The sequence below is a fragment of the Synchiropus splendidus genome, chromosome 1 (assembly GCF_027744825.2).
Source record: "Synchiropus splendidus isolate RoL2022-P1 chromosome 1, RoL_Sspl_1.0, whole genome shotgun sequence".
NCBI lineage: Eukaryota > Metazoa > Chordata > Actinopteri > Syngnathiformes > Callionymidae > Synchiropus > Synchiropus splendidus.
In genome coordinates, this window is record NC_071334.1 from 53,406,394 (window position 1) to 53,429,446 (window position 23,053).

Sequence of the window (23,053 nt, forward strand, 5' to 3'; positions counted from 1 at the left end):
AGCTGCGGCTCTAAAGTCACTTCACTTGCTTCCAAGAGTGTGGGAGTCAAAAGACAAAAGTGAAGAGAGAAACAGGAGCAGATTTCTGACAAACAATTGTTTTATTTAATCATGGTGCGCGGGTTTATGCGGTCTTGGTGGCCCGAGTGCGCTTCTTCTTCACAACAACAGGCTTCTGGCTCCTCAGAATGGCGCTGGCGCGACGCAGGGCGGCCTGGGGAAACAGACCCGGGTTATCACGGCCATCCGAGGTCTTCTGTGCCCAGACATGGGACTCACCATGCGCAGGTCCTTCCTGTACTTGTTCTTGCGAATGATGTGCCTGACGCTGTTGAGGGTGGCACGGGAGTTCTTGTTGATGGTCACCTTCACATAGGAGCTGGCAGGTTTGTTCTGACCTGGAACCAGAGCAGTGGACTTTTAGGACTCGTAATGGTAAAACACACTCTCAGGTGATAACGTATTCCTTCCATTTGAGTCCGAAAACATTTTGTAAACGGTGACGATTCACTTACCACTGCGCTTCTTCAGGACCACGACAACACCTTTGCCATCAGCAGCCGGCTCCACACCGACTGTCTTCTTGTGCACCAGCCCATTGAAGCGGAAAGAGTTCCTGGCCTTCAGGTTGTTGGGCTCCTGCCACATCAGATTGGATTAATAAACATCATCACACCATCTTTACGAATAGATTGTTTGCTTCATATTCATAATTTGCTTGTCAAATTTCTTGGGATGGCTCGATAGCCCCCTTTTCCCATCTGATACAAATACTGCAGCTGCAGTCCTGCTACACAATACAGATCTGATCCCTTCTACTTGTCACCCCAAAAACTGTTCATGGGTGTGAACAGCTTAATGACAACTAAAATAAAAACCACACCACTTAAGTCGAGCACAGTTAAAACGTCAGTCTTTTAACAAAAATAAAGTGGCAAAAATATAAAAACAATTAAAACCAAGCAATACACCATGCTTGACGCCCCATATAACTAAAAGTACATTTTGACCAAGTGAAATATTTATGTATTTATTGTTTTTAAAGTCGGTTTTATCCTATTAGCAGTTGTACAGCACCTAGTGACAATCTTGTACTGCTTTTAAAGTGCTTTATAAATAAATACAGTATGGTATATTTGGGTTTATGGATGGGTTCTTGAAAAAAAAATCTGATTCCAAAATCAGTCCCATCAGCCTGGAGTGGACATGATACCAATGGCCATCCCTAGCAATTTCATCCACTTTTGACATCAATAATTCACTTTTTCATATTTATCATAAAACTCTTAACATTTTAATACGAAGCGTTACTGGACTCAGAATCAGAACCACACACACCAACCAGCCCAAACTCCAGCTTTAGAATCGCACATTCCACCGGGTGCGTTGCGACAACTTGGTCGAAGAAACAGGACTTGACACTCACGGTGCTGTAGGTTTGTCCGTTCCTCTTGAGGAGGAAGCTGGAGCAGTTCCTGATGACCATCCACTGCAAATGGGACGACATGGTGAACCTGCAACACCAAGCCACACACCAGCCGTTAAACACGGACTCACAGTTTCAGTCGGAACAGCCCTGGCGTTGACAAGCGAGGAGCGGCGTGACGCCCAGGACGGGTTGTACCGTCAGCGCCAGGTTTTAACTGAAACACGTGTAGGCGCTTGGCCGACGTGCGACTCTTAAAATGGGTCAACAATATTTAAAACTGTTGCCTTGTCGACATGAGCGCTGATATTAGCTGCAGTTAGCTCATGCTAGCGCACGTACGCACGAGGCCTGCGCCGACATGCCGGTTTTAATAGTCCATCAAAGGCAGATTTGCGATTCTTACGACCAAACATAGTCTTCTTTGACATGTTAAACCTTCATATCATGTTGTACAGGTCTGAACAAATACACAATGAGAAGAATAATGTACTTTAATCGGCGTGTGTTAGCAGGCGACTTGACCACGTTACCTTGTAGCGGAGGAAGAGGACCAGAGAGGGCGGAAACCGCTTTACACACTCTCTGGGCGATATTGTTGCGCGCGTCCTTGCAATATTCCTCGACTCACGGCCCATGCATCTGTTGAAATAACCGTGTGACTATTATGTCACCAACTATGCGTTGCAATAAAATATTACTGAGTACTTGTTTTTGGATGTGTAGATATTTTCCTTGCATAATGTAAGAGTACTACTTTCGTGAAAGTCGGCGGAGGAGCACAGTTCAGATGCACGCAGTGACTCGTCCGAATACGTCATCGATACGCGACAAATGTTTACAGTCAGGCGATAAAATGACCATTATGTTTTATTATTAAAACACTAATTATCCGGAAGGACAGATTGATAGGATAGTCTCAACAAACGCCGACTTCATTACGCTTGAAATAGCTTCTCAAGTTGAAGCCATCTGAGCGGGTGATTCGGTCCTGTCGAGTTTTGGGAATGTGACCAACATGGACGCAGACGCGGAGACGCTTGGTGAGCAGCTGTACAGTCGGATCTACCCCGCGTACAAAGAGGAGGCCGGGAAACTCACAGGTGAACTCACAGACGTCGCGCCGCTCTGTGTTTGAAACCATTTCTCAAGATACTGTGAGGTTGTTGACATTCGTGCGCGTGTGTCAGGGATGTTGCTGGAGCTGCCGGGTCCAACTCTGCATCAGATGCTGCGGGATGAGCACATGCTGACGTCAGCCGTGGAGAAGGCTGTCAGGGCCCTTCAAGAGCCCAGGTACCTTTCAAAAGTGTTGGTGCCCGGAAGCCACTGAAGTATCAGAAACACGTTATTAATCCCGAGGGAAAGTTTGCTGGTAACTTAACACGCACTGTACACAACAAAAATATAAATATAAAATGCAAAATACAATATTCTCTTTTGTAGCATACAGATTTACTCTATAGATGTCCAATGTAACGTTTTTTGTATTAAAAATAATATGCAATATAATGTGCTATACGTAATCTGAGCAACAGTAACATAGACTTTCTGCTCTGTTTTTGCAGTAAATTGAGCGATAAGGATGAAGATGATGCTTCTGCCTCATCTGACTCCATAGGGGAGCAGCTTTTTGAGCTGGTGAATGTTTACAACACTGGCCACTCCCAAAAAATCACCGGTAAGAACCCCCCAGATAAAGAACTATTAAAATTGTTTTAATGCTTTGTTGTTACCGTGAGTGTGTCCTCCGCAGGGATGCTGCTGGAGCAGGAGAAAGACGTAGTTCTGAAACTTCTGTCCAATCCCAAACTGCTGCAGGAGCAGGTGACCTTTGCCCTGTTGACACTAAAAGAGTGCGTTTCACTCTTAAACATAAGATCAGTAGTTATTTTCTTTTATGTTCTTAATAACTGGCATGATTGGCTGATATATATGTGCAAACATCAGGCAGAATGTGGAGGAGACCGACGTCAGCGACTCTTCTGACGTCGACGACAGAGAGACGCTGGGAGAGAAACTCTTCTCACTGGTGGAGAAGCTGGATCCACTCCGTGCCAACGATTTAACAGGTCGGCTTGGTTCTCCCAGTTAGTCGGAGGTTTCCCTGTGAGCTGATGATAGATGTTCTGCTGCAGGCATGTTGCTGGAGATGGACTCGGCTGCCCTGCTTCAGCTGCTCACCGACCGCTCAATGCTGCAGGAAGCTGTTGAGAAAGCACAAACTGTTCTGGACTCGCAGGCTTGACCGCTCACCACAGAGGCAGAGACTCAGTGATCTTCATGACACATAAGCCTGCGCTCTCCTCAGACGGAGGTCGGCGATGGAAACCAAGTGACATTGCTTGAAAAGGGAAACGCATTGCAGTTAGTAGCCTGGCACCACGACAGTCAAGGAGGCTTCAGAACTGGGCCGTAATCTGGATCAGGTTTCTTTCACAGGGAGTTGCTCTTGATCGTTTCCTGGGCCTCTAGAGAACTGACAGTATTTTCATATTAAAAGTGTCATGAAGTGTATTTTTGATTTCTGTGACAGAATGTGTCATTTGTGTGAGCTGCAAAATACAAATGTGACTCTTTATGAAGCTGCGTAATTAAAGAAATAAAGCTGTAAAGTATCTCATGACACAAAATAATTCACTTTATATTGATGTCATGTTGTAGTTGTGTGTTGAGATTGAACTGCTGCCAGAATACCTTTTAGTATGTTGGACACAATTGGCAACATTAACATATGTTATGAGAGAAATGTAGTTAGAGAGACACATGTTTTAACTGCATTTTCCCCAAAAAGACCTGAGGATTTGATACAGTTCATCCAAGTCATACATCGTTTTTTTGTCACTTTGTGTCAAAGGACTGTAGCTTTACAGTTGGGAACACAAACACAATGCACCATGAAAGAATGAAGGCACCAGTGGAGTATTTCAAAGTGCTACAGAGCGCCAAAAATAACTTTATTAACATTAGATTCTGCCTGCTGCAATTTACGTACAGTACATGACGATTTTAAAACATGAGCGAAACAGTAGGGGGCGTTTGGACAACAACGTCACCGGTCATGTGATTCCGAATCAACAGGCAAATTAAAATCCAATGAGAATGATAAAAGTTGACAAGTACAACGGCTGGTTCTTGATTTCCTTCGATGATTCATCCATCAGACTCCATAACTGTGATTCATAAATGCATTTCAAAGCTAATCCAAGTAGTTGCTCTTAACACACACGCACACACATTTATGCCTGAAGCTCTTAAATACAATCAATCCCCTATACAAATATTTGGAAGAAGTCATGTTAAGCAATGTTTCCAAAGTGGGCCGTAAGCTAGCAGCTCTATGCTAAACCACTCATCTCCAGCTGATGAGCAGAGGGACGTTTCAATAAATATCTGAACATCATGCCGACACTGCAACTCTGATTCCGCTCGCTGTGTTCCACAGGTCCAAAGTCTGTCGCCGCCATCTTTCCACTCACGACCATCAAATCAGAGATGGACATTTAGACAAAAAAGGCTCAAACTAAAAGCATGATGATGGTTACGATCGTTTCATTGACGCCAAATGTTTATTATCTGCCAGAGAAAATACAATTTGAACTGAGATTTAACTCCAATCTGACTCGCCCACCGAGCTAAACGTGACCTGCGTTCCCAAGACATTTTCTCTAGATTGGGGGTCCATTAGACAAAATGTGCTTCAGTTACTTCCAGGTACGACTTCAGTCTGTTTACAATCTGGGCAGGATGCGTTTACTTCATCACTGGGTACTGCCGCTGACCGCCCAGGCGACCCGGCCGCACCCCTCCTCCTGAGGGAGCACTCGTCTGGGACAGAGCAGGAGTGAAAAATGGTGCAGAAGAGAAACAAAATGTTAGCAGTCGCATACATGAACCAAGATTCTGAACTGAAGTCTACCATGTGAAGGAGAGACAGCAAAAAAAAAAAAAAGGTCCATACCTGTGCAAACTGTGCAGGGTTATAAAAGGTGACGCCCCCTGTGGGAGGGGCTCCCTGGGCAGGATGACTCTGCAAAAGATGAGCCGAGTTACCAAGACTAGTATGTGATCCTCGGGCACTCGATCAAAAACAGCAATGTGTTAATGGGTGAGTCATTGTGGTCGGCAGTGAGGGAAAAGCTTAGTGATCCTGTGATTTGATCAGTAACCATGCCAACAAAATGGGTTAATGAATCAGAGGGATTCTGGGAGTCCTGCACTGGTCTCCAGCACACTCCAGTCTGACAGACTTCACTGCTTTCATTTTAAGATCAGACCAGCATTCATATGAGGACGGTCACGTATGTAGGGATGGAACGGCATGATCATTTCATGGTTATTGTGACCAAAAGTTGTTATTATTATCGTGGTATTGTTGCTCTGCGCTCAAATAAGATCTGACATGTTTCCTCCCTTCACGTGGCCATATTGAATCCGAATTTATTCAAGGTCAAAATAAGTCCAGACTTTGGGCCGCACCTTTCTGAAGAGAAAAACTATGCAGCTCTCACCATGTGGCCAACTCCCACACGAACATGTTTTTTTTAACTCAAGTGACAGACTGACACCCAAAAGTGGATGAACAGAGGAGTTATGCTGAAGACCGTACTCAGGAGGAGGAGCAGGCAGTGATCTGTGTGCTGCAAAGCCTCAGGTGCAAACGGTGGAGCGTGCGTGATGAGATGTGCCGTGTTGGGTGAGTGGCAGGTGACAGGTTAAGGAGGAAGAAAACGGACCTTCGCAGTCCCTTTAAAAATACCTTGTTTAAATGCTGACTCACTTCACGTGATAAAGAACTCATTGAGCTAGATCGTGAGAGCTGAAGACAGCAGGAGGGGAATAAACAGTGGACAAAACCCACGTTAATAAACTCCCATGCATGGTTTAGATCTGCTCTAATATCACATGGTTAATCACTTTTTGGACACATGAGAATTATCAGCAGCAAATGAACAGAAGTTTTTGGATGATTGTGAGCGAAAACAAAATTGACATGCACATATTTGTGCCATTAGATCGTCGCTAAAACACAGAAGAGCTAGCAGTTAGCAGCTGAGCACAGAGTTTCAGCAGTGGCATTACTTAACCTTGCCGCCGCCAGCGCAGAGATCTCTTACCTCCCCAGACTGTGACCCGTCAGGCACAATGGAAGCCTCTGGAGCCGGGGGTAACAAGGTCGGGTTGAACATCTAGCAAGGTGAAACAAGGGAGGAACAGTGAGAACAGATTGATTCTCTTTCACAAGAAATATTCCAGAGGGTCAAAAGTTGAATAGTTTTCCCATTTACAGCACATATAGTTTTCTTCCTACCGTGAAAGAATTTTCTCCCATGATTTTGATATTTAATAAATATCAAAATCATGGATATATATTTTGATAAATGTCAATATATCTATATATATATCTATATATCTATATATATCTATATATATCTATATATATATATATATATATATATTGAGAGATGGTACAATCTCTCAATATAATAACTGCCTGTCTTGGCTGCAGAGAGCTCCAGCCTCTCACAAACAAACATACATAAACAAAACAAAGACCTGTGGAGCTGCAGAGCTCTGTGGCGAAGCCTGCTCCTGATTTCCTCCCTCACCACCTTCCAAAGGTTGTTGGTCAGCAGGAGCTGTAATGAGGATGAATGATGTAACCATTGTGCTCTTTGCTAATGTTTGAGCATAACCTCGGGACATTCGTCAGTCAAAACAGACTTGTTTCACACCTGAGCTAGGCACAAACAGGTTGGTCGGCATGGCCATTGGTGCCATGGTAGCAAAGATGTCTGCCGGAGCAGGCGCTGATCCAGCGGGTTTAGTCGTACGACCTGGGTTCAGAACATCCACATATCTGCTTTTAGTGCCTGAAAAGAAATTTCATCCAGATATATTTTTTATATTGTCAAGTCAGTGTTTGCACAACAACGAAAAGGCAGCACCAGGTGCTAAGCACCAGTCATCTCACCTGCCTTCCTAGAGAACATGTTGACCGGAGGACCGCCAGTGGGAGGACCGGGAGGCCCGTCTGAGCTCGGCATCGGCACCATCTTTGGGATGGCAGTAGGTGGTGGTGGTAGAGGCTTGCTCTGCCAGACACATTTGATATGAGTTACCGTATGTCCCTTGCATTTTACAAAGGTCACTGTTATATTTTATTCTCTCGACCATTCAACTCTGTGAATGTCATTTTCCTCAGCTTGTTTCTACATCCTTTCTTTCTCTAGGCTCCACCACAGTGTCACCATGTCAACATCATTGTAGCTAATCTCAAATCCATTTTGTAAACTTGTTCTGCTCTGCCTGGTTCATATCTCCGGCAGCAACCTTTGATTTTCTTAAATGTCTTTTACGGCCGTCAAAGTCACTTGTTTTAATCGCAATTTGCTCTATTATCAAAACATATTAATATCTCAGACACACTGTTGGGACAAACCTCCTCTTCAGGCTCATTCAGGTCGATCCATCGCTGCTTCTGCTTATCCCACACAATCTGCCGACAAAGACATACTGTTAATAACAAAACAGTTACATTTAAATGAACTACAGACATACAGATTTGTTTTTATCATCCGGCAAGTGCGCTTCATTCTTCCGCTTCTGTGAAAACCAGTTCAGCCAGCTCCCACCTCTGTCCTGCACCAACAACACATTCAATCGGCATCATGTCGGCACAGTGCTCACGCTGAGAGGAAGACCACTAACCTTTTTAGGAGACTCTTTTTTGGCCTTCTGGGTCTGCTCCTTGACGGGCTGCTCAGGAATAGGGGGCGGAGAAGGAAGCATGGCCACTGAATTGCTTCGCTCTCGCCCACCTGAGTGCGTGGATGATTCTGAGGTTGTGCGTGAACGACGCGATGAAGCCCTTGCAGTCTGAGGAAGAGGACAGATTTTAATGACGCAACACAACAAATTAAACAAAAATTATGTGTTTTTGAGCGCAGACATTTCCATCAGGCAGTTTCAGGGGTGACGCACCACACTACAGCTTACAATACTGTATAAAAATGCATTTCAGTTTCTACACATTTCAGAACATGATTACTTTGAAATATCCTTAATCTCTTCATGGTGTCATTGAATCTTCTTTTTTCTTGAAGTTATTATATTTTTTATATATTTGGAAGAATGTGGGTGTGTTTATCTAAAAAGCACAGCCATCTGGGAGTATATTGTATTTAGCATTGTAACCGTGTCACGGCAGAGCGTCAATAAAATACGGTTTGGCTCTCAAAATTTGAGCATTAAACTCACTGCATGCACTGAAGATTGTGATGTTGTTCTTGATCTCCTTCCAGGACCCTGGGAAGGGATTAGAGAGAGTTACAACTTGAGCACAACACAAAGAGGTGATTTTCACACAGAGAAACTGACCATGTGTTCCATATAGTCATAGTAATCCATCTGAGGTGGGAGGCCACCTGGTGTTGGCTGGGAATTCTGCCTCTCAAGTGGGATATGAGGAGGCTGCTCCACAGGAGGCATATGACCAGGTGAAGAAGGCATGTGTGAGGGAATCTCAGCTGATGTGTGATTCACATGTGCTGGCGAATGTTGCATCTGAGGGTGCATGTGTGGGGATATCTGGCCCATATGAGGGGGCTGAGGTGCCGGTTGCTGATACATCCCCGGATACATTTCTTGTTGCTGAGGTTGGAAAGGCAGAGGAACGGAACCAGGCTCCTGTGATGGAGAGACTGGGAGCTGGCCTGGTGGTTCACTGGTGGGTACTGGTGGGACTGGGTAAAACTGGGGAATATCGTTGGGAGGCAAATGCTGCGGTGGTGCCATACCATCTTGAAGGATTGATGACGGAGCTGGAAGAAAGTGGACAGACAGTGTAGCTTCTTGAAGACGGATAAAAAAAAAAAAAACATCTTCACTAATACCTGGAGGCATTAGTTGCACTTCTTGAGGTGGTGGCCCGGGAAGTAAGGAGCACATCAAAGGATTGTCGGTGCTCCCATCCAACTGCTGAGGGTTGCCATAATTATCAGGTGCCTGGCATAAGTCAGAACTGGGGCTGCTGCTCGATAACTGAGTCGGAGTTGCTCTGTCAGCATTGTAAGTGACTGCTCCGGTCTAGGAAAGGGAGAAAATCGTCTCACGTTTAGATTATGAATAAAAGCATGAAGGGCTTGATGCAAGATCAAGACAACTGTCCTTAGTCTCACCCTGATCTGACCATCCAGCTGTCTGATGTGGACCAGCCACTCCGGCTCATTGAACAACTCCTGCTCCGGCCTCTCCTTCATTTGTGGGTCGAAAAACCGCAGCTTTTCAGACATCTGTGGAGAATTTTATTTAATCCATATTCATCAATGTTCAGCATCAATGTGACCCAAACACAAGAAACATACCTGCATAACTTGACGCAACAAAACTGGAGAATAGTAGGAGGGTTGCAAGAGGATGGTCCTCGAAATAACTTCACAGTAGTGGAAGGCCTGGGCGCTCAAACCTGCCTCAGCCAGGCGGCATGCATAGATCAACTTGAACACCTAAAAACCAGGACGCCATTAAAGTCTCTTCAAAACAAGCTACTTACATAAAGTAGGGCTCATGAACGTTTAAACATTCGCAAACCTGGAAATTGTGCATGGAGCAGGAATGGATGCCAAGGTCCTGAGCGTACTCATAAGCCTCTGTCCTCTGGATCGCTTCGTTGGTTGCACATTGGTGAAGTGGCAAACTGGTTTTCAGGAAGAGGTTTGTTGACAAAGACACACATTGTACCACATTGATAAATGATCAGTAAATCAAAAGACTCTTCTGGACCAACCTGTGGTTTGCACCAACCAAAACCATTTTCGTGCTCTTCTTTGTGAAAACACCTGGTTCGACCTGAGCCATCATGTAACAGAAGTGTGCAGCCTCAACCAGCCCCTTGGAAGCTGAAAAAAAAACACTTGTCCATAATCCAGCAACCTTAGTTTATTTTAGCACACACAAACACACGCACGAACGCTTATATTTGCATCTCTGTCAGTTAACATACCAAGTGTGTCCCCCATTGTGGTGATGGTTCGAGTATCAAGGTCCAGTGTGTTCGTGAGGTTGGACAGCACCATAGCCAAATGAGGGCGCCAGTCACCCCACTTCTCCTCTCCACAACACTTCACCAAGAGGACACCATAAATACAGAAACATGTGCCAATAAAATGAGACTTTAAATCTGTAGGTGGCATTGAAAACGTACAGTGGCTGACGCAGGCATCCTTCCTGACATCAACTGGTACACCGTCTGAAGCGGGTCATTGATCGGCAAGCTGTTGGCAAATCTGAGAGCGACAGACCATGAAAGTTGCATAAATATGTAGACTGAAATTCTAAATATTTTTTACTGAACTGAATAATGTGTTACCTAGTCATGACACGTGCATGTGTCCTACTGTCCATTTTGCTGGCTAATAGAAGAGCATGACCCCAGAGACCGCCCTTCATCGCTGCTTCAAGAGCATCCTGTACCACAGACACACACAACACATATAAGTAATTCAGATTTCTCGTGCAATTCGAAAACATAACATTTAAGCTTCCCACCTTTTTTCGGCCAAACAGAAGCAGCTCTCTGAATCGCTCGGTTTCTTTACCAACGTTTTCTGGGACTGTCATGAAGGTGTCAGAGAGCAGTGACAGAGGTCCGGCTCCAGGCTCCTCTTCAGCACGAGACAGTGGTTCTTTGTTAAAATCAATCAAGTTGGCTTCATTTGGACTTTTTCCAGGGAGCCACACAGAGCGATGTTCCTTGAGCAAGAGGTCTGCAATATCTGTGCCAACAACCGTCTGGAGAGAAACATGGCAGCGAAGTTGTAATGCCATCGCAGTAAAAGTACATCCTCTTAACCTCAACTGGGCACCACATGGAACATGTTAGGCAGTCAGGAACCAACTACCTCCTATTATTATGTTACTGTGACATTTATTGAGATATGCTTTTTAAAAGTGTTTTATTATATGTTGTCTTTCATGCTACAGTGTTGCAAACTCGCCAGGTTGTGGGAAGAACAAAAGCAGTATTATCCAGCTAATGAATGTGAAAGTTAAAAGAATGTCTTACTCCATTCTGTCTGCAAAGCAAAACGATGAAGTCCCAAATTAGGCAGGCAGAGTCTCTGTCCAAGAGATTGTCGTCTCTGGAACACTCCAGCGCCTTTTGCTGGCAGAATTTTATCACATCCACTTTATGGGTTTCTTCCCTGATGAACCAGTCACAATGTTAGAGAGCAGCCAAAGTACTTAACAATAAATAAAATCAATTCAAAGCCATGTCATGATCTGCTCATCTTAACACTTTGGAGTCAAATCTAATGAGTCACATAGTAAAATGCACATACTTCACAAGAGGTCCTGGGAAGGATCGCAGTTCTTCTTGACATGGTGTATCCTGCAGCATTGCCTGATGACACAAAACAGCAGCAGCAGTAGTTACAGCACCATCCTTCAGTTTGACCAGCATCTTGAACAAAACCAGACCAACCTCCATGCTGTGGATATCAACAAGGGCTGGCTGACCATCTGAGGGTAGATTGGGCAGAACTTGGACTAGGAAACCACCAGGACTAAAGCGAGCACAGCGGTGGGGCTTTGTGAACAGCTCTGTGGCAGCAGGGCAAGGTGGTGCTGAAGAAAAACAAGTCAGTATACAAGCAGCATTGAATCATTGGAGTTAAAGGAGAAACAGGTGTTACGTTGGTCAGGGGCGACCCAGGTGCTCTCAGCTCTATACTCTGAAGGGTAGAGGTACTGGCTGTAGTTTTGAGTCACATCTGTTTGGTTTGGATACTGTGCATATGAGTAGTCAGCTGCCAAAGTGGATGATGTGGTGTCATAGACTGCTGACAGATCAGGCTGGCTCCTGTAAACCTGGCTCTGCAAGAGAACAAGAACAGAAACTAATCCATAAGTACAGTGATGGAACTTGGTCCCCAGCCTTTTTAGCACCGTGGTTTAATATTGGACATTATTTTCACAGAGCGGCAACACTACTATTTGCATTTTACTGTGAAAGAGCCGCAGGAACATGATGACATGGACTGCAGCTCTGGCTGTGAGAAACCCAACACCAAAGCAAGTACGCAGTTTACTTCATGGTTGTTTTAATAGTACTTTTAACTCAAGAAAATCAACAGAGAAGACTGTTGGGTTGATTGATCCACCCGTGCATCTGCCCCAGTGAAACTGCAGAGCGGTCATATAACTGATCAGCTGATTTATGACTCGTACTGCGCAGCGAGCAGGCATTTAGCTAGGATTTTAAAACAGGGCGTCTAAAGCCACACCACCAGCACATTCCCCTCCAGACACGAAATGTGTAAAACAAACAAGCTGTAAACATCTGAATGTACAAAAATAACTTTTTTTTTTTTAAGACAAACATCGGACCAGTCACCCTGCTAGCTAAAAGCCTGGCAGTGAGAGAAACATACACACAAACATGGCAGAATGACAAGATTGAGAATTATCACAGTTTTTAAATGCTCAATAATATCATCACTAGTTACAGAGACACGGTATGGATTTTATTTGATGTCCTGTGCATCTAAGTTCATAGCGCACTAACACACAATCTAAGTTCATCAGTTCAGCGTTTCACACTATTGACCATGGACCAGTGGTTGGGGGGCCTCCAGTGTAACACAAGTGTAGTGTTTTGTCAGCCGCTTTTTATAACATGCCGTTGAGACATGGTGAGGGAGTATCGCTACATTATTTTATCACATTAATGACATTATCATATCAGAACTGCAGACAAATACAACAAAAAGGTTGCACATTCACCTGCTGAGACCTGGAGCTGAAACTGCTCTGCCTGCTGTGGTGGCTTCGGGAGCTATGCGCACTGTGTACTGACTGCTCACTGTGAACACTGCGCCGATCGAAGTCGTCACCGTACGTGTCGCCACGTCTGGGGTAATCATCGAAGCTGGTGTCATACCCAGGATAGTACCTCCACTGATCGTCGTAACCCTCTTTCCTGTGGGGTAGAAAGAACCACATTTTCTTAGGCAAGCGCAGCATTTTTTTCCAAATATACTGACATAAAAAGCACAGTAGAATTTGAATACAAAACTTGACACACTTAACATGTTGCTATGTGCAGACTAACTTGATACAACTTCAGTCCTGCTTTCAATTCAGTTTCATAAAGAGATATTTTGGTCTAGTGAGGTACCGACATCAATGAATTTGCACCCAGTAAATGTCTCCCAGTCTCAGCACCAAATGGATAAGTGCATAACGCGCTTTATGTTTTTAGCTGCATACCTGGCAGGATACATCTGCTGGTTATAGTAGTCTCTGTTTCTGTAGCCGTCACTGTAGTTCGACCAGTAAGACTGATCATAGTATCCTCTTGGTTGAACTCTTGGGTCATACTGTCCATAGTTATATCCTTGCAACAAAAAGAGAAAAAAACATTAAGAGGACTGTTTTCCATTAAGCTTGAACATTTTGCACTGAAAAAGAAACACAAATTACCACTATAGTCGTAGCGCTTTGCATAGTCAGGGTAATAATCGTTGTAGGCACTTTGATTTGCTCTATGGTAGTCTTCGGGATACCCATGCCTGGGTGAGACAAGCACACAATGAGCATGGCACAAAAACACACAGATCAATCTGTTTCTCACCTGGAAGATGGTCTGTCAGAGAACTGACTGGTCCGGGAACTTGGTCTCTCTGGTAGAGGTTCCCTGTACTGGTAGTTTGGATCCCGGTAAGCTGGATTTGCTCCATCATATCTACCATACCAAGCTTCTCGGTTTCTGTATGACCCATCCTGAAATAATGATATGATGGAGGAAGGAAAAGAATTTCAGACTTAAAATTTAAAAAGCATCTTTGGTGATGATGCAGTTCTGGAGAAACTACTCGATAGACGAAGTGGCTTTAGCTGTTTTGAATGAAACTTCAGTACAAAATCAGTTGTAATATAACTCAACCATGAAACATCTCAGCAGACATAAAAGCTAGGCAGCATGATGTAATGCTGGTCGTGTACTGGAATACAAATAATAATTTACAAGCTATTAACTATATCTGTATGCAGCACACTGAAGTCACATGTATCACAGTTTGTCACAGCATCAACATCTCAGTCAACAAAACAGAGAATGCAATAAAAAAAACATCTTACATGATAATATTGCTGAGCTCTGGGATCACCAGGTGCGTAGTGACCAGGTGGGTAATATTCTCCATAGCTTCCATAGTAGCCACCATACATCTGCCCTGGTCCAGGAGGAGGAGGTCCATAACCTTGCTGGCTACCAACAGAAGAAGGTGGTCTTGGCGGTTCACCGGATGCTAAAGGAGCCCCAGATGGAGCTGGCGCTGGAGGTCCTGCTGCAGCTGGAGGTGGTTGCACATTGGCGGGAGGCCCTTGAGTCGAATAATGACCAGAAGGTGTTGCAGCATCCACTGGCACAGAAGCTGAAGCACTTTGTCCCTGCTGAAGAGGCTGAGCATCCACTGTCCTAACTGGAGCAATCGACGGTGGCTGGTCGAGTGCAGCTGCTTGTGGCGGTTGAAAGTGAGCGGTGGACAAAGAAGTTGGGGTCTGGGCAGGGGCGTGCACTTCTGCTCTTGCCACCTGCTGAGCATCTTTGGTGACCTGTAGGTAAAATCCATTACAAGGCTGTGGAGATTCGTGCAAAGCGGAAGGATTGCTGGGGCCTTGATTTTGAGTTTGTGATTGGTGCATAGAAAAATCAAGCAGTTCATAATTTGTCGACTGGCTTTGATTAGAGATAGATGGAGCAACACAAGAAGATTGAGAATTGACTTGAAGAGCAAAGTGGCTGTCTCCACTCAATGACTGGCCCCTGGAGAAGGCAGGGTGGACTTGCTGGGAATCAGGTGAGGTTTTGCTATCAGACGCCGTCTTTGCCGAACTCTCACATGTCAGATTGAGTGGTACATTAGCAGGAAGGGGAGAATTAAAGCTTGCTTGTCCAGGCACAAATAAAGGATTTGGATGAGAAGAAACTAATGGTGGCTGTGAGGTTTTGCCACCCTGAGGGAGTTCTGGTGGTATAACAGCTGCATTAGCCTCTATAGGATTCTGTTGAGTGGCTGCTTCAGCATATGCAGTGGGATGAATCACGTTGTAATTGGACACTGGAGGAGCGATTAAAACAGGCTGATGTAGCGAATCAGACACCAAAAGAGATGCGTAGCCCAGGTTGTCTTGGGAGTCAACTGGCTGTCCTTCACTCACCTGTGGAGGGTTCTCTAGGTTCTCTAAATGTGGATGTGGTGTTGCCTGAGCAATCTGTGGAGGTTGAGGGTCCACTGGAGCATCTTCAGGGGGCTGAATAACATCTACGCTCGGCTCTCGTAAAGGAGCAAGAACTGTTGGCGCAGCAGGGGCTAAAAGAATGTTCACACCCAAGCTGGCTGGATCATTCTGCGCCCAAAGAGTAGTGGCAGGACTGTCACATGGTCTATTTGCTCCAAAGGACCTGGACGAAGGTCTTGAATGCGAATGAACGACTTGGTGAGTCAATGGAGGCCCACTACTGCCAGCCGCATCAGAAATGGGTTGACCAGAGCCAAAGATATTCTCCATATTATCAGGTGGTTGCTCCAGGTTACCAGTGACCGAATCAGGTGCACCCTCTACTACCATTTTAGCGCGATCAACTTCAACAGGCTTGACTCCCACCCCATGATGCGAGCGCACTGGTTCAAAAGAACTGTTAGCGCTTGCCTGAAAGACCCCTGTAGGTTTGGGTGGACTGGGGGTGGGTTGCCACATCTGCTCCAATGCACTCTGTTGTGCACCCATGTCTCCAGCTGGAGAGGTGTCAATCTGCTCAAAGTAGCCTCCAGTGGCAGGTGACAGGTTAGCATCCTCTGTCAGCCGAGGGCTTTCCTGTTGGATAAAAGTGCCAACAACACCCTGGTGCCTTCGGGTGCCAGTCGCACTTCCATGACTCATGTTACTGTAGTTGGATGACACACTGGCAGATCTAACAGGTCTTGGAATAGAATCAGGAGTTTCCAAGTTTGGCCCCGTTTCAAAAGTGTCTGCTTCTTGTGTGGCAGAAGCAGCGGGGCTTACTTGTTTGTCACTTGGTAACACTTCCTGGTTTGGAACACATTCCAAATTCTCCACATGGTCATAGTGAGATCCATGGGCACCAGGGGCAATTGCCTGTGGTGGGGTCCCATCACTTGTGTTGGGTACATTTGAACTGTCATGTGGTGAACACCCTTGGTATTCCAATGCAACACCTGCATGGCCACTGTCGATATGTTCACCAGCTTGGGTGCTGCTATAATGCTGTAAGGACTCAGGAATGCCATTAACTGGCTTACTCCTCTCTCCACACAGCGTTTCTTCATTTTCTACATCTTTGTTGTTAAAAAACATGGCGAGAGACCCAGAATCATGAGAGTATGGAGCTGAGTTCAAACTATGTGGCGGCCCAGAGTCCGGTACAAGGGGAGGTTCTGCACTGAGCTGCTGATGGTCGGGACGGGTGCCCATTTGGTGATATCCTGAGTCCTGTGGAGGTTGATTGAACCAAGACTCAGGAGAAGTCGTACTCTGACTCATATAGCTCTGGGATTGAAAGTGAGTGTTATGAAAGTGGGGTACATTTGGGACAGACCACTGACTGGCGGAGCTGTTTGCCATGCTATGCGGCGCATGAGGCGATATGGGGGGTTGACTAGGCTGTGGTGTTGGGGCTGGTGCACTGTGAAGCGGTGATGGGGTGCTGGAGGGATACATCCGGGTTTGCGGTTGTATATTAAAAGCCTGTGGTGGGGGATCATTGGTCGGTTGGAAATAATTCTGAACTGATGGAGGTCGACTTCTATGATCAGGGCTCCACTGCGAAGCGGACGTGGTTGGAGGCAACGGCTGAAAGGGCACAGGCTGTGGTGTAGAGCGTCTCTGAAACTCCTGATTAAGTGGTGTCTGAGAAGGGGCAGGAACTGATGCTATAGGTGGTTGTTCTGGCGTATTAGATGACATCTGTTCTCTTGAATTGAAATAGCCTGTTTCATTATTAGAGGAAGCATATCCTGTAAGACTTGGTGCGGGATACACGCCCGATGGTGGTGCATGAGACGGATTGAAAGGGGCGACACCAGCCAAAGACATCGGGGGAAGTCCACTTGGAGCTGCAGCAACTACCTCATTTATCTGTGGCGGCAAACCGGCACCTGGCTGAGAGTACACAGGGTTTGTTGATGGTGGTGGAGGTGTACTCGTGGGCAGTGTTGGAAGACCACCTGCAGCCATAGGGGGAGGCGCTCTCACAAAACCAAATGGGTCTGTCATTGGTTGGGAGGAAGGAGGCATTGTGGCCATCGTTGGTGGTGCATGTTTAAAAGGCCTAGTCCGGCGAAACATATTGGGTCCAGAGGGTGGAGGACCAGTTGCCCCAGGTGGTCCGTTTGAAGGAGGGGGTTGCATGGCTTCAGTCAACCAACCACGAATAGATGTCACTCAAGACGATAGTCAGTTGAATCTGGAGAAGCAGGAGAAAGAGTGTAGTCAGTCAAATGCATAACAGGCCCCTTAGCAGAACTCAGCACACCTTTATTTGTGCAGCCAGTCACAGCAAACGAACAACGTGGCATCCGTGACGTGAGCAACATCACACTGATGGTGGTTGCACTGATTTGAAAAATTCATTGCTTTAACCAACTACTCAGAGTAATGGTTGTTAAACTTACTTATTCAATAGAAATAAATGCACTTAGACAGAAAATCAAATATGTTTAAATTGATGACAGTTCAAGTGTGGATCTTAAATAATTAAAAGCACAACAAATATCTTGAGTTCGGACAATAAGTAACAAACATTTATCTTTAATACGAAACGCATGAAGTAGGACGAACTGGGATATCAAAGGTTGAGGCGAATTCTAATCAGCATTATAAAATAACAGAAGCAGTTACATGGAATTAATGTATGATAATCGCAGTGCAACACCAAATATTACTACGAATAGGAAAACACAAGTGATCACGGAGGACATTTGTGGACGAATAGGGAAATAAGTGATCACGCAGATCATTTGGTGAAGAGATTGAAAACCTTCACCTGCATTAAAAAAAACTATACAGAAATAAAAGAAAGGTGCAATTCGATCTGCAGCATTTGCCTCACCGGTGGGTCGAAACCAATTCCTGATCTAAACAATATAGGTACAGTTCCATTTAACGCTTGCATGAATGGAATCGCAGGGTTACGAACGGTGTAAAGTCAATAATGTTCAATTATAAACACTGCTACACTTCTTTTGAGTCCAGAGTTCTGCGCCCGACAGCTAACGGTATCGCTGTTCTGTTCTCAACGCCATGAGCAGCCGAACGCGGATGTCCACAATATCTCGAATTAGGGAGGAATTCAAGGCTTTTTAACAAATCATTAGACACACTGCGACTTTGTTGTGTCTCTGAGCAGCAGTGACAGGGGAATTTACAACTTGCCTGTCACCCGGTCAGCATATTTGAACAGGTTCAATGTCTGGTCAGCTAGTTTTAGCATTCGTTAGCAATGTCGGCTAACTAGCCTCTGCTCACACAAATATGACAGCAAAAGCAGAGGCCGAAACGTGGTTTGAAATCACCGACACTTTAATACTATCGACGTGTCATACGCACACCCTTACCCGATGTTGTTGAATGTGTAATATCAAATTAAAGCCTTACAAATGTGCAGGACGGCGAGTTTGACACACCGCCACCATCTTCAGTGAACACATCCTACTGAGCTACGTGTACATGCAGCGTCACGGTGCAAACAACCGTTACGTCACCACTGGGCGGGGCTTCCAAAGGTACGTTGCAGCGAGGATGTGAAACATACATAAATAATTCACCTTTCTTTCGGCTCTTACATAGCGTGCGGATTTGAACAGAATGTATCAAAGCATTTTATAACACGCGCCTGGCAAGTAAGAATAATAATAATTGTCCACAAACAAACAAGGCCATTATTTTTGACAAAGATTTCCGTTCCTTACAAGGCAAAGTCCAGTTATTAACTGGAAAACGATCCAACTGGAAAACGCCAAACTCAACAAATGTGCAGGTCTAAAGATGTCAAAATTATTGTTGTGATGAAGTGTTCTTTGGTTGAATAATGTGCACTAATATTTCTGTCCGTTGAGAGGCGCTGTGGCCTTATCTCTATGTGGAAATAGCTTTCACTGAGTGGATCAGTCATTCATCATCATCACTGAAATACACTCAGCATCACGCTGAATTACTGTACGTGATAAACCCACTCTCAACCCGAATGAATTACTCACTTCAATACAGGCGTGACCTATGTCTCGCTCGCGCGCCTCCGTGTCCTGTACTTCTGCACAGACTTGTCAGCCGAAACCCACCCTCCCACTTGACTCCGAGCCACCGGGCAGGTAAGAACAGATACACTAGAAATCTTAAGCCCATTTATCCTGTGTAGTACAGAAAGAGGGTGTCACGTGTCAAGTGCCGTGCCTGAAACATTTCTGTAAATTATCACCAACATATTTTATTTGGCTAGAACATTTACCAAGGTCTTTGAGGGTGAGAGGATTCCTGAGGATGGAGGGGACCCATCTTCAAGAACAAGGGAGATGTCCAGTGTTGTGGCATCTATAATGTAGAGGGATAAAGTTGATGAGCAATACGATGAAGTTGTGGGAAAGAGTAGTGGAAAGTAGAAGGGCAGAGGTTAGCATATGTGAGCCACAGATGCAGTGTTTGCTTTGAGGATGTTCATGGAGAAGAAGGTCAGAAGGAGCTCCATTGTGTCTTTGTGGACCTGAACAAAGTGTACGACAGAGTGCCAAGAGAAGAGTTGTAGTATTGTATGAGAAAGTCTGGAGTGGCAGAGAAGTATGTTGGAGTGGTGCAGGACATGTATGCCAGGTGTAAGACAGTGTTGAGGTGTGCTTCAGGTGTAACACAGGAGTTTAAGGTGGAGGTGGGACTGCACCAAGGCTCAGCTCTGAGCCACTTCTTGTTTGCCATGGTGATGGACAGGTTGACAGATGAGGTTAGATAAGACGCCCCGTGGACGATAATGTTTGCAGATGACATTGTGATCTGTGGTGAGAGCAGGGAGCAAGTGGAAGATAAGCTTGAGAGATGGAGGTTTGCCTTAGAAAGGAGAGGAATGAAGGTTAGCCGCAGTATGACCATTCTGTTCCCAAGAAAGCCAGGATCACAAGACTGAATGATTACAGACCGGTGGCACTGACGTCTGTGGTCATGAAGTCCTTTGAGCGCCTGGTTCTCTCTCACCTGAAATCTATCACTGCTTCTCACCTGGACTCATTGCAGTTTGCCTACAGAGCCAACAGATCTGTGGACGATGCAGTGAACCAGGCCCTTCATTTCGTTCTGGAGCATCTGGACTGCCCAGGAACCTATGCCAGGATCCTGTTTGTAGACTTCAGCTCTGCCTTTAACACGATTCTTCCAGCTCTGCTTGAAGACAAGCTTCACCAGCTCAACGTGCCTGACTCCCTCTGCAGATGGATGACAGACTTCCTGACCATCCGGAGTCAGCGTGTGCGGCTGGGGACGACTGTCTCCGACACTCGGACCCTCAACATCCGGTCTCCTCAGGGCTGTGTTCTCTCTCCATGGCTTTTCTCTCTCTACACTAACTGCTGCACCTCCAGCCACAAGTCCGTAAAGCTGATCAAGTTTGCGGATGACACCACCATCATCGGTCTCATCTCAGATGGAGATGAGTCGGCTTACAGGAGGGAGGTGGAGCGGCTGGTGTCCTGGTGCAGCCACAACAACCTGGAGCTCAACGCCCAGAGGACAGTGGAGATGATCATAGACTTCAGGAGAGTCACAGTTTGTCTATCCCCTCTCATGTTGGCTGGTTCACCCATTCCTATTGTAGACTCCTTCTGCTTCCTAGGAACCACCATCACTGAGGACCTCAAATGGGAGCCAACCATCAGGTCCCTCATCAGGAAGGCCAAGCAAAGAATGTTCTTTCTAAGGCAGCTACGAAAACTACGACTGCCGACGAAGTTGCTGGTGGAGTTCTACACGGCCATCATCCAGTCCATCCTCACCTCTTCTATCACTGTCTGGTACAACAGCGCCACCTCCAGGGACAACAGCAGACTGCAGCGCATCATACGTTCTGCTGAGAAGGTGATCGGTTGCAGCCTGCCACCTCTTCAGGACCTGTATGCCTCCAGGACCCAGAGACGTGGTCGGATCAGAGCCGACCCTTCTCATCCTGGACATGGACTGTTTGTTCCTCTTCCCTCTGGCAGGAGGCTACGGTCCATCCAGACCAGAACCTCCCGTCACAGGAACAGCTTCTTCCCCTCGGCCATCAGACTGTTGAATTCGTGAACAGCCTTGTTTTTATTTTATTTTATTTTATTTTATTTTAGTCAGCACTTTATTCCAAAGCACTTTCCTAGTTAGTGGGCTCCCCACTGACCATGGCAATTAATTTGATTCTGATTCTGATTCTGATGTGTGTGAATGAGAGGGACCCAAGTGGACAGGTGAAGTTACAGGATGTAGAGATAAAGAAGGTAGAGGATTTTAAGTACTTAGGCTCAACAGTCCAGGGTGATAGAGAGTGTGACAAAGAGGTGAAGAAGGCAGGATGGAATAATTACAGAAAAGTGTGATGTGTGACAAAAGAGTGTCAGCAAGGATGAAAGGGAAGGTGTACAAAAGGGTGGTGAGGCCAGCAATGTTGTATGGTTTGGAAACAGTGGCACTGAGGAAAAGACAGGAGGCAGAGCTGGAGGTAGCAGAGATGAAGATGCTGAACTTCTCTCTGGGAGTGAGCAGGATGGATAGGATCAGGAAGCAGTAGATCAGAGGGACAGCACATGTGGTCAGGTGTTTAGGAGACAAAGTCAGAGAGGCTAGATGGAGATGGTTTGGACATGTACAGAGGAGAGAGAGCCAGTACATTGGTGGGAAGATGTTGAGGTTGGAACTACCAGGCAGAAGGTGGAGAGGAAGGTCAAAGAGGAGATTTATGGAGGTGGTGAAGGAGGACATGAGGTTTGTAGGTTTGAGAGAAGAGGAAAAAGGGTGAGATGGAGGAAGATGATCCGCTATGGCGAGCCCTGAAGGGAGAAGCCGAAAGGAAAAGAAGAAGATCACCAACATATTTTATCAAATTAAAGATGTCACCGTTTTCAAATTGCCCTTCACCCTGCCTCTACGATTGGTATGGTGACAGAGCGACTTCTCACTGTGTGTTATTGAAATAACAGCATTTGTGAGGTGGAATGATGCCCAACGTCTAATTAATTAAAGCAAAGTTTGCAAAGCAGGAGGAGCCCAATATTTGGTTAACAAGCATCTGAACTCTCGGGAATAAATTCAAGCTCTGTGGTTCGACGATGGCTTTGAACCGCAGATATCAAGATCGGTTTATTCTAGTGGTGGGACTTTAACAAGTTAATTACAATTACTTAATTACAACATTATTACAGTTAATTCATGACAACAAAAAAATAATTGAATTAAATTTAATTGAACAGTTTGCTCTCCAGACAACAGGGAACCTTTAGTGCAGGGGTTCCTGGTCCACTGATCACACTGATGCACAAGACACGTGGCAGCTAGGATGATAACAACAACAACAAACATGGAGGTTGCTGG

At 45.5% G+C, this 23,053-nt stretch overlaps 3 protein-coding genes across 7 annotated transcripts; 1 reads left to right on the forward strand and 2 right to left on the reverse strand.

The window, feature by feature from the left end:
* Window positions 1-82: 82 nt before the first annotated feature.
* rpl28 (ribosomal protein L28) lies at window positions 83-2,021 on the reverse strand. The gene is made up of 5 exons (XM_053874938.1): window positions 1,960-2,021; window positions 1,427-1,514; window positions 516-639; window positions 280-398; window positions 83-214 (listed from the first exon to the last, which is right to left on the reverse strand). Exons 2-5 carry the CDS (start codon window positions 1,505-1,507, stop codon window positions 125-127), a joined length of 414 nt encoding a protein of 137 aa, XP_053730913.1. The 5' UTR covers window positions 1,508-1,514; window positions 1,960-2,021; the 3' UTR covers window positions 83-124.
* Window positions 1,932-4,064, forward strand: LOC128764785 (uncharacterized). Its single transcript, XM_053874925.1, has 6 exons — window positions 1,932-2,529; window positions 2,617-2,722; window positions 2,995-3,107; window positions 3,183-3,282; window positions 3,377-3,498; window positions 3,565-4,064. The coding sequence occupies exons 1-6, from the start codon at window positions 2,445-2,447 to the stop codon at window positions 3,672-3,674; spliced, it is 636 nt and encodes a 211-aa protein (XP_053730900.1). The 5' UTR covers window positions 1,932-2,444; the 3' UTR covers window positions 3,675-4,064.
* A 275-nt stretch (window positions 4,065-4,339) lies between these two features.
* On the reverse strand, window positions 4,340-19,180 carry sec16a (SEC16 homolog A, endoplasmic reticulum export factor). Of its 5 annotated transcripts, XM_053874911.1 has the most exons (32): window positions 19,109-19,180; window positions 15,653-17,918; window positions 14,570-15,046; window positions 14,064-14,212; window positions 13,913-14,001; window positions 13,700-13,826; window positions 13,214-13,409; window positions 12,124-12,304; window positions 11,913-12,055; window positions 11,770-11,831; window positions 11,493-11,631; window positions 10,976-11,218; window positions 10,797-10,894; window positions 10,632-10,713; window positions 10,431-10,548; window positions 10,215-10,326; window positions 10,019-10,124; window positions 9,793-9,933; window positions 9,607-9,720; window positions 9,322-9,514; window positions 8,807-9,249; window positions 8,687-8,734; window positions 8,138-8,305; window positions 7,988-8,068; window positions 7,869-7,925; window positions 7,401-7,521; window positions 7,162-7,299; window positions 6,983-7,065; window positions 6,544-6,615; window positions 6,186-6,245; window positions 5,388-5,456; window positions 4,340-5,254 (listed from the first exon to the last, which is right to left on the reverse strand). In XM_053874911.1, exons 2-32 carry the CDS (start codon window positions 17,861-17,863, stop codon window positions 5,180-5,182), a joined length of 6,396 nt encoding a protein of 2,131 aa, XP_053730886.1. In that variant the 5' UTR covers window positions 17,864-17,918; window positions 19,109-19,180; the 3' UTR covers window positions 4,340-5,179. The 5 variants fall into 5 exon arrangements, with proteins under 5 accessions (XP_053730886.1, XP_053730867.1, XP_053730849.1 ...); XM_053874892.1 differs by having other exon boundaries at window positions 7,162-7,263; window positions 14,570-17,918; XM_053874874.1 differs by having other exon boundaries at window positions 14,570-17,918.
* Window positions 19,181-23,053: the final 3,873 nt, after the last annotated feature.